This window comes from Centruroides sculpturatus, unplaced genomic scaffold (genome assembly GCF_000671375.1).
Source record: "Centruroides sculpturatus isolate CEXI.00-Female unplaced genomic scaffold, Cexi_2.0 scaffold1010, whole genome shotgun sequence".
Lineage (NCBI taxonomy): Eukaryota > Metazoa > Arthropoda > Arachnida > Scorpiones > Buthidae > Centruroides > Centruroides sculpturatus.
The window spans coordinates 232,839-244,591 of record NW_019385312.1 but is presented as its reverse complement, the minus strand read 5'-3'; the positions used below and the strand labels follow the sequence as shown (position 1 = coordinate 244,591).

General features: G+C 38.0%; 1 protein-coding gene and 2 pseudogenes across 1 annotated transcript; all 3 read right to left on the bottom strand.

Annotated features, from left to right (window-relative positions):
* Positions 1-1,024: 1,024 nt before the first annotated feature.
* On the bottom strand, positions 1,025-4,693 carry LOC111637501 (annotated as a pseudogene).
* A 644-nt stretch (positions 4,694-5,337) lies between these two features.
* Positions 5,338-6,730, bottom strand: LOC111637505. The gene has a single exon (XM_023383009.1). The coding sequence runs from the start codon at positions 6,633-6,635 to the stop codon at positions 5,439-5,441; it is 1,197 nt and encodes a 398-aa protein (XP_023238777.1). The 5' UTR covers positions 6,636-6,730; the 3' UTR covers positions 5,338-5,438.
* A 3,314-nt stretch (positions 6,731-10,044) lies between these two features.
* Positions 10,045-11,052, bottom strand: LOC111637500 (annotated as a pseudogene).
* Positions 11,053-11,753: the final 701 nt, after the last annotated feature.

The following is an 11,753-nucleotide window of genomic DNA, read 5'->3' as shown; positions in this document are numbered from 1 at the left end:
ACTACCTATTCAACAATGGCAATAGACCGTCCGACCACAAAATGCTCAACGTTAAAATAAACATAAACAATAACATCAAAAGAAGAAATAAAATCAAAGTCACTAATGAGATTTTAACTGACACCACCTTTCAAAACAAAATCAGAAAAATACTAAATAGAAACAAAGATAACACTAACTGGGATAAATGGCAGAAAGATAAAAAGCAGATAAAAAAACTCATCAAAAACACTTGGAAAACCATAAAACACAACAACTTCAATAGAATCAAACAGCTACAGAGAGAACTTAGTCAAAAAATTATTGAGAAGGATAGTGTAGCAGTAAACAAACTTGAGAAAGAAATAAGCATAGAAATTGATAAAAAGACAAAAAACAACTACCTAAATTACAGGATGAGTAAGCTAGGAATCAACAGGGAGGCTGAAAATATTATCTTTAAAAAGAAAAATAAAGTCAAAACAACAATCAACTTCAATAGTTTAACCATCAATAATAAAATTGTATCAGATGAAAATCTAATAATTAAAGCTTTCCATAATTACTACGCCAGCCTTTACAAAAAACCCAATACCAATTGGAAACTTTGGGAGGACATCCGCAGTCTCATAATCCCCATCAAAGACAAGGATGATAACATTATCAACTCGGTAATATCCAAGGACAATATAAAAAAAGCAATTACAGATCTTCATATTAGGAAAGCCCCAGGCATAGATGATCTCCCTGCCGAACTCTACCGTTACTTTATGGACGATTTTGCCAACATCTTCCACATTCTTTTCAATACTAACACTTTTAATGACAACTTAAATTAAAGCAGAATGATTCTCATCAACAAAAAAGATAATGAAGGTGGACAGGTCGAAGATTTTAGACCAATAACACTACTCAATATGGAATATAAAATATATAGTATAATCATCGCCAAGAGAATTGAGAACATTTTCCACCCGCACATCAGCCCCACCCAAAGTGCAGGCATTAAAAGCAGGGCAATTCAGAACAACACAATGATCCTGAACTTAATAAAAGACATATACATCAAGAGAAAAGCCCCCCTCTCCATCCTATCTGTTGACATCAAAAAAGCCTTTGACAAGGTGAACAGAGAGGTACCGTGGAAAACTCTCGAAGCCTATGGTCTAAACAATTATGAAATTGACAAAATCAAAATCCTTTACCATGCACCCAAGACCAAAATCAGTATTAACAACCGTTCCTCAGACTTCATCAACTGCGACGCTGGTGTAAGACAGGAATGTCCCTGTTCCATGATCCTCTTTACTATATATATCGAATCCCTCCTGAACATGATTAGCAAAGACAAACTTATCACACCACTTTATATTCCTGGTCAAAATAGTAATACCAAATTTATTGCACACACCGATGACATCAATTTTTTCATAACTGACAACATCACTCTCAGAAGAATTATTCAAAAGATAAATAATTTCAGCAACCTCACTGGCATGACTATCAATGAAAACAAAACTAAAATTCTCAGGATCAATGGTTGGTTGGTTGGTGCGAGTTTTCTGGCACAAGGGCCATTCAGGCCATGCTGCGCGAAGGCAAAAGGTAAAATAAATAAATGAATGATCATAATATATATAACAAAATATAGATACAACACAAACATGAATAAGATCAAATAAACAAAACAACAAAACAGATATAAATATATAATAAATAATAATAAAAAAATATGATAATAAATAATCAATAAGTATATGAATAATTAATTAAATCTCTTTATAAATATTTACAACTTTAAGAAAGTTCAGTAACTTATCAAGTTTTGGCCTCTGGCCCAAAATCTCACTCAAACTTGCATTTCCAAAATGCTGTCTACGACATTGATCAAGAGCGATGCAATTGCAAAGTATGTGTTTAACACTTACGGTACAATTGCAGTACTGACATACTGCTTCGTCATCTCCCTTCAAAAGGTATTGATGAGTCAGTCGTGTGTGTCCAATTCTCAAACGAGTAAGGACAACCTCAGATCTCCTATCATACTGCCTATTGTGTGTCCAATTTTCTATCAAAGGTTTGATCTCGTGTAGTTTATTGTGGATTTGTGCGTTCCACATATTTTGCCATCTCTCTGCTAGTCGTTTTTTAACGACCAGCTTCAAATCACCTCCTTCAATATGCATTGTATGCTGTGAAGGGCTTGCTGACTTAGCAGCTGTATCGGCTTCTTCATTACCTCTTATACCCACGTGGCCTGGGACCCAACAGAACTTCACAAAAAAATTTCTCGTAGTCAGATGACAAATTAGTTTTCGAATTTTAGTAAGTATGGAGTGTGAACTAGGTTCATACGAGATCAGAGCCTGAAGTGCACTAACTGAGTCAGTGTAAATCACGCAGCAGCGATGACCTTTCCTATTTATATACTTTAGGGCTAAATAAATAGCCTGCATCTCCGCAGAAAAGATGGAAAAATTCAGTGCTATTTGTTCTGCCACAATTTCATTTTGGCAAACAAAGGCTAGGCCAACGTAGTTATCCGACTTCAATCCATCTGTATAAATAGGAAATAAATTCCTGTCACAATGTTGAATTTGTGCGAAGTGCTGTCTATAGACGCAGTCTGGTGTGGTTTCTTTGGGGAACTGCTTTAAGCTTAAATCAACATCTATCGCTGGGGTTGACCAAGGTGGAATACTATTAACCTCAACCTGTGAGATGTTGCATGTGTTAAAGTCAATTGTGCTGCTTACATTCTCCATTCTTATGATGAATGTGAAGACACTACTTCGGCAAACTTCAAATAACCTTTTCAGCTGAGTATCTGATACTGTACAATCAACTGAAGGTTTAGTATGCAATTTCTGTTTTATATAATAGAAAAGAGACAACTGTTCTCTCCTGAGAGATAGTGGAGGCTCATAAGCATCCACATAAAAACTTTGGACAGGAGAAGTTCGAAATGCACCAGTGCACAAACGTAATGCTTAATGGTGGATTGGATCCAGCATCGAAGAGTAGATTCTCGCGCAGAGCCATAAACAATGCATCCGTAATCTAGCTTTCAGCGGACAAGGGCCCTGTAAATCCTGAGCATAGAAACTTTCTCTGCTCCCCAGGATAAGCAGCACAGTACCTTTAAAAGGTTCAGAGATTTTAAATATCTACTCTTCAAATTGCGTAAGTGTAGTAAGAACGTCAGTTTAAAATCAAATATGACTCCCAAAAACTTTGTCTCGTTGACCATTGGGATTTTAACACCATTTAGGTGAATTTCAGGGTCCAAGTGCGAACCACGCCTTTGGCAAAAGTGAATGCACGAGGTCTTCTCTGTATTAAAAGTAAAACCATTAATCTTGGACCAATTGTCTATGCGATTTAGGGAGGTTTGCAGTTGTCTCTCGATAAAGCTCATGTTGCTAGACTGGCAGGAGATCTGAAAGTCATCCACATACAAAGAGTGTTTCACACTAGGGGAAAGACAGTTAGCTATGCTATTAATTTTAATTAGGAACAGAGTCACACTCAAAATAGAGCCTTGAGGAACACCTTCTTCTTGCGTAAAAGGCCTAGATAAAGTGTTGCCCATCCTGACATGGAATCTTCGGTTCTGTAAAAAGTTTTTTATAAAAATTGGCAAATTACCCCGCAATCCGAATTTGTACAGATCACAGAGTATCCCGTATCGCCAACAGCAATCATAGGCCTTCTCTATATCGAAAAATACAGACACTAAGTGCTGTCGTCTAACAAACGCTTCGCGTATAGATGTTTCAAGGTTTACTAAGTTATCAGTGGTACTTCTGTTCCTACGGAATCCACTCTGATGTGGTGAAAAATAGTTCTTTTCCTCTAGGAGAACATCAGGCGTCTGTTTACCATCCTCTCATAAGAGTTTACACAGACAACTTGTCAAAGAGATTGGTCTGTAATTAGAGGGATTCTTGTGGTCTTTACCAGGCTTCGGAATGGGAATAACAATAGATAGCCTCCAAGAGTCAGGAAAAGTATGTTCTGTCCATATTCTGTTAAACAGACACAGAAGATTACAAAAGGAATTGTTTGACAGATTTTTAATCATGCTGTAGTGAATTTTATCCGGTCCTACAGCACTATTCCCCGAGGGAGAGATCGTTGTATGTAGTTCCATGCTGGTGAATGGCACATTATAGTCCTCATTAGATGAGGAGTCAAAGTTTAAATGTTGCTTTTCCTTTTGCACTTTGTAAGCTTGGAAATCCCTTGAATACATTATGTTGCTGGATGACAAGGAAAAAGTTTCACCCAATGTGTCAGCAATACACTGTATATCACTGATTATTGTGCCATTATTTTCCAGCATGGACAGAGAATGAAATGCATATTTCCCATTAATTTTGTGGATTTTATCCCAGACTGATTTTGTGCTAGAGGAGGATGTTATGCTAGAAACATATTTCCTCCAAGAATCCCTTTGGCTTTGCCTTCTTATTCTTCTGGCATTTGCCTTTGCTTTTTGAAAAGCTATCAAATTATTAGCAGTGGGGTATCTTCTGAAAATCCCCCATGCTTTCTTTTGTGCTTTAAATGCTGCCTCGCAATTCTGGTTGCACCATGGTTTAGGATGTTTTCGATATCTAGTTGATGTTTTTCCCATTGTTTTTTCCGCTGCCTGAATGACACTAGAAGTGACTACCTCAACTGCATTGTTGATGTCTGCAGTATTGACCATTTCCTCAGTGATGTTAGCTAAAGAAGAAAAGGCAGGCCAATCTGCCGTTTCAAGTTTCCAGCGTGGTGGACGCGCTGTTTCACAGCTTTCTCTGCCTCGATATTTTAGAAATATTGGGAAGTGGTCACTAGAGAGTGGATTAGATCCAACCTCCCATGAAAATGCTGAAAACAGGTTTGGACTTGCTAATGAAAGATCAATTGCAGTGAATGTCCTTGTTGGGGCATGGAAGTATGTCATTTCTCCAGTATTAAATAAATATATTTCCTGGTTGCCGATAAATCTCTCAATGGTTCTGCCTCGACGATTGATGTCGAGACTGCCCCACATGGGATTGTGGCCATTGAAGTCACCTAGTAAAAGATATGGAGTTGGCAGCTGTTCAACTAATGCATCCAATACATCCTCATTCACTCTGACATCTGGTCATAAGTATGTAGAACAAACTGTAACAGTTACTCCAATAGAAATTCTGACTGCCACAGCTTGCAGATCAGTGGTTCTTTGTACCGGCAAGGATGGGATGTGATTGGAAACCAGAATAACCACACCTCCACTGGCACGATTGTGGCTATCATCATCCTTGCGGTATAGATCGAATCCTTTTAAAGAAATATTTTCCCCAGGTTTTAGATAGGTTTCCTGGAGTGCCACGCAGAGAGATTGAGTAGATGATGTCAAGTGTTTATGTCAGAGAAGTTGTTGCGGAAACCACGACAGTTCCATTGGGTTATTTTATAACCCATTATGTGTTTGAGGCAGCATTCTTTGTGAGATTATCTCTCTTTAATCTAACCGGGGGTTTTTCTTTTGGAGGTGATATTGGTTTTGTCACCTCCTGATTAGTCTCTTCATCAGAGATATCAAAAAACTCACTCATAGAGTGGGCTTCTGATTTTTTACATTTAGAGAGAGCTGCTTTTACTCTCTGCTTGTTTAGTGGGTTCTTACTAGCCTTTTTAGAACCCAGGTTTCTTGTTATTACCCCTGTTTTAGGTAGGGGTGTTTTTGGTTTTAAACTCTCCTTTTCTGGTGTTTCTTTTGGTGGAATCATTAAACATTTCGCATGCCTGGTAAGGGATTCCTTTGGGGAGACAGAAATGTCGGTTTGAACTCCACATGTTTTTGTGGACTTCAAAGCCGCAGCGAATGTCTTTTGTTTTAGTGGTGCACTTGAAGTGACCATTCGGCGCGCCTCTGGGTAAGGTAAGTTGTTTACTGTTTTCACCCGTTGTATCTCCTTTTCTCTTTGCCATGCAGGGCATTTTCGGGAGTAAGAAGGATGGGCATCTTTGCAGTTAACACAGCATGGGGTACTGGTACACTCAGTACTCTCGTGACCTTCAGTCCCACACTGTGCACATATGCTCTTTCCACGGCAGGATGTCTGTGAATGTCCAAACCGCTGGCATTTGAAACAACGCAGCGGATTTGGAACGTACGGACGGACAGGGCAGCGCAGATAACCTGCTGTAATAAAAGATGGCAATGTCGGCTTGTTAAAGGTGAGAATTAAATGTTTGGTTGGTATTAACTTGCCATCCCGACGAATGGAGATACGTCGGACAGCAGTAACACCTTGGTCTGAAAGGCCAATCTGAATATCTGATTCATCTTCAGACATCAGATCAAACTCAGATATCACACCACGTGAAGAGTTCAAACTTCCATGTGGTGTGACAGTGACTTCAATGTCTCCCAATTTCTTTGCAGCTAGAAGTTTTGCCGACTGTTGAGGTGAGGCAGTTTCTACAAGTAGGTCTCCTGACCTCAGTTTTTGTGTTTTTTTCAGGTGTCCGATCGTTGATTCAAATAACTTCTGAATCAAAAAAGGGGAACATTTTGACAAAGGTTTTTCTCCAGTAGCATGCACTATTAAGTAGGATGGCTGACTGGCAGTGTTTTCTGGCTTGTCTTTATTTTTTGAAGGTTTAGGATCCATGATTAAATAATAATATTTCAGCTCCTAGTGACCCCACCCACCATGGGGCCCAACAAGGGGATGCCGTCACATGGGAGAGTCCCATAGACCGTCACACCAGGGTTTCCCAGGAGCTATACCCTCACAATGCAGTCAAGAAGAGCACATCTTGTCTGACGTGTCTGCCCGGTCTGCATCGATCGGTTGACTCCAAGCCGAGGTCTATAATGACTCAACGACCAGCCGATTGACTCAAATGGAGTCTGATTTGAGCCTCCCGTTTATCCGAAGCAGGGGCCAAAGCAGTGTGTTGGGGACGATGTGTTGCCCCTCAACTACCAGGATCCCCCTTTCCGGCATACGGGATACCACGCACAGCAAACACGTGGGTGGGCGTTCAGATCCCAGGGATGGTAAAGAAGAGTTTCTAAACCATCTCTGGGAGGTCCCCTCACCACGGACAGGAACCCACATCGAGGGGCTGACAACGATGGACCAACGGAGGCATCACCAGACTGTAACCAGCTAGAGGAGGACAAGAATCTTTTCCAACAAGAGTCTCATGATCCGGACACCTCAGCCAAGGATGATGACCTTCCCATCATATGCGAAGAAGACATCCGCTTGAGATATGCGAGACTGAGAACAATTCGCTTCACCGCGAAAGAAGCAATGACCATTCCAAGTGTAATAGATGCATGCGAGAAAATCATTGGTTACACAGGGAAAGTCTCACAAGTGTGTTTCAAACCCAGGAACATCGTCAAGGTTGGTTTCCACTCCATCGAAGACAAGGAAAAGATGGTAGGACACTCAATCCAGGTAGGAAAGTTTCAATATATTTGTGAAAGCTTAGATGAAGATACAATCACGGTGACAATAAAACATGTCCCTCCAGAAGCTGATAAGCTGTTATTAGAAAAGCTACTAACCCCATATGGGAAAGTAGTTAAGGTCTTAGTGAACACTATCACACACAATAATTTTAAAGTAAAAACAAGAACCTACCGGGTCATTTTAAGGACAAGAAAACTGCTACCCAACTCCCTTGAACTATTAGGCAGTAAGGTTGAATTATTCTATGCAGGGATGAAAAGGCAGTGTACAAGATGTAGAAGTCTCGATCATTTAGTAAAAGACTGTGCCATTAAGCTTTGCCATAGATGCAAAAGCTCGTAACATCTGGTAAAAGACTGCCTGTACTGTTACAATTGCCTACAAATTCACAGAAGATTTGATAGCTGTCCCGAACCAACATTTTCCGAAATCCTAAAGAGGGGGGTAAGAAAAAGAAACTATGAAAAAAGAAGGGAAAGAAGTATTGAGAGAGCAACAAAAACAATCTAAGACAAAGACGAAGGAAAAATAGGTCAAAATAACAATAATAAAAATGAACAAGAGATAGAACTAATATCAGAGGAAAATGAAAAAAAACATAATGATAATGATGATATTATAAACACTATGGAGATAAAGAGAAAAAGATCTGAAAGGGTAAAGGAAAACAAACAGGCAACTATAGTTAGAGTTGAAAAAGACACCCATGAAATTCAGGAAAACAAAGGAAACAACAATATAGAAACAGAGGGGTCAGATATAAATGACAATGAAGTGAAAGAAAATGAAGATAAAGAAATAATAAACTTTAGAAACAAAATTCTATCTATAAGTATCGATGCTAGCTTATCTCAAAACGATATAATAGAAGAGGTAGGAAAAGTGATAGAAAAAGTTGAAACAGAGTAAAAGTAAGAGAGTAATGTCCCAGTCAAAACATTAACATTCGCTAAGTATAACCTCAATATTAAATCCATTAATATCTCTGGTTTCCGAAGTGAGAAAAAACAAGTCTATATCTTAAACATGCTTCTCAATGAGAGTACCGACATACTAATGCTGCAGGATACAAACATGATTGACTTCCAGGATCTTAAGACTCTCAGAAGAATCTATACTGGGTATAATATCTACCTTTCCTTCGCAAAAAAAAGAAGCACTGGTACTATTACAATGATTCACAAGAGTATAAAAGTCCACAACTTTAGGACAGACGCCAATGGCAGGTTGCTTGCTATCGACATAGGAATCGGCAAAAGAATGCTAAGGATTATTAACCTATATGCCCCACCTCAAGTTTCACTAAGAAAAGAGGTGTTTGAAGACCTAGCCCAATACCTAGCAAAGAGAAGAAAAATAATCCTAGCTGGAGATTTTAACTGCATCCTTAGTTCTATGGACAAGAATGGTCAACTCATGCCAGATGGCTCTCGCCAGATACTAAGAAAGCTACTCGATAATTTTGACTTAAGCGACACGTACCGTATTGTGTACCCTCACCATAGGGACTATACATGAAAAGGCATAGACATTAAAGAACGTCTTGATAGAATCTACTACAATAAATCAATAGGTAAAATTAGCACAATATCAAGTATTAACCTCATCAACAACGGTGAAAAATTAACCGATCATAAGATGATTAACTTAAGTATAAATATTGCAACCAACCTTAAAAGGAAAAACAGCTTTAAAATTACAACAGATATTATTAACGATCCTCAATTTAGAAACAAAATCAAAACCCTGCTTGATAACTGTAAAAACAATATTACATGGGAAAGTTGGCAGGAGAAAAAAAGAGAGATACACGAAATTAGTGTAAAAATACGGAAAAAAATAAAGGGTAATCATTTTAACAAACTAAAGAAGCTTCAAAGAGATTTAAGTAAAAACATCATCAAAAGAAAGACAGAAGAAATAGACAAAATTGAAAAAGAAATCAGCCAGGAATTAGAGAAAAGAATAAAAAATAGTTACACAAGTTACAAAATGAGTAAACTAGGAATTAATAGTCAAGTAGATAAAATTATATTTAAGAAAAACAAAAAAGATTCTATCAAAAATGATATAGAAAGCATTACTGCTAACAACAAAACAATAGATGATGAAAAGGAAATAATCAAAGAATTTGCTAAATTTTATACCAACCTGTATAAGCAACTGAATACTGACCTCCGAAAATGGAACCAAATTACCAAAAACATTAAACCCATAAAAAACAGGGCCAACCATGTTGTAAACAAAACAATAACAAAAGAAGAAATTAAAACTGCAATAAATGCTCTGCATCTCAAAAAAGCACCAGGTATTGATTGATAACATCCCGGCAGAACTATACTATGCCTTCCGAGAGGACTTTGCTGGTTGGTTGGTTGGTTAATTTTTATTGGCACAAAAGCCATGCAGGCTATACTGCGCCACGACAAATGGTATAATTGGGTGTATAAAATAAATAAAAAAACACATATATACAAAACAGTTTAACCATTCAAAAGCCAATGGTAGTATATATATAAAATCTATAATATAATAAATAAATAAATAAATAAATAAACAACAACAAAAAATAAATAGATAAACAACAAAAAATATATACAATAATTTAAATATGCACCATGAAGTAAATAAAACTATACAATAAATAAATCATCATATTTCTCTATACATATTAATGACTTTCAGAAAGTTCAGTATATTATCCAGGTTTGGCCTCTGGCCCAAAATGTCTCTAAAGCTTGCATTTCCGAAATGCTGTCTACGACTCTGATCAAAAGCAACACAGTTGCAAAATATGTGTTTAACACTTACAGCACAGTTGCAGTGCTGACATACTGGTTCGTCATCTCCCTTCAAAAGGTATTGATGAGTCAGTCGAGTGTGTCCAATTCTCAAACGAGTAAGGATAACCTCAGATCTCCTATCATATTGCCTATTATGTGTCCAATTTTCTACCAAAGGTTTGATCTCGTGAAGTTTATTGTGGATTTGTGCATTCCACACATTTTGCCATCTCTCTGCTAGTCATTTTTTAACGACTAGCTTCAAATCACCGCCTTCAATACGCATTGTATGCTGTGAAGGACTTGCTGACTTAGCGGCTGTATCAGCTTCTTCATTACCTCTTATACCCACGTGGCCTGGGACCCAACAGAACTTCACAAAAAAATTTCTTGTAGTGAGATGACAAATTAGTTTTCGAATTTTAATAACTATGGAGTGAGAACTACGTTCATACGAGATCAAAGCCTGAAGTGCACTAACTGAGTCAGTGTAAATCACGCAGCAACGATGACCTTTCCGATTTATATACTTTAAGGCTAACTAAATTGCTTGCAACTCTGCAGAAAAGATGGAAGAATTCGGTGCTATTTGTTCTGCCACAATTTCATCCTGGCAAACAAAGGCTAAGCCAACATAGTTATCCGATTTTCAATCATAGGTTTAATCTCATGTAGTTTATTGTGGACTTGTGCATTCCACATATTTTGCCATCTCGTCGCTAGTCTTTTCTTAACGACTAGCTTCAAATCGCCACCTTCAATACGCATTGTATACTGTGAAGGACTAGCTGACTATGCAGCTGCATCAGCTTCTTCATTTCCTCTTATACCTACATGGCCTGGGACCCAACAAAATTTTATAGAAAAATTCCTTGCAAGAAGATAACAAAACAGTTCACGGATTTTAATCACTATGGAGTAGGAACTAGGTTCACATGAAATCAAAGCCTGAAGCCCTGGTCACACTATGCAATTTCCAGCCGCGCAGGCGACTGCAACCGCAACGGCTGTTCCCGTTAACTAGTAATCCCCCTCGAAAACCGGCGTGACTGCAATCGCAACTAGAAACAAAAAGTTTGTTCTACTCGCAACGATTGCAAACGCGCATCCAATCAACAAACGCCTTTATGCCACGTCATACAGTGACAACATTGAAAATAGTTCATCATCATGGCGGATAGTCAGAGGATTAATACTTTTACAGAATCGAGATTGATCGAGCTTATTCAGGCTCACGAATACCTGTAAAATTTTAATTCTTCGTTTTATCGAAGATTTTATCTTTTCATGTATTTTCGCCAGCTCTATTAAAATAATCGCCTTTTTTCTTTTATTCATTCCAGAAAAGGAACTGCTTGCTATTTTAATAAGAAAAGTGGCTAAGATTCCGTAAATACTCTGAAGTAGAACGTAAAATGTCGGCAAACTCACGAAAATAGTCAAAAACAAGCTACTGTAATTTTATTGGTTTATTATAGGGTCACGTGTTTCCGAGTTGCAACGTCAACGAACAATGTGT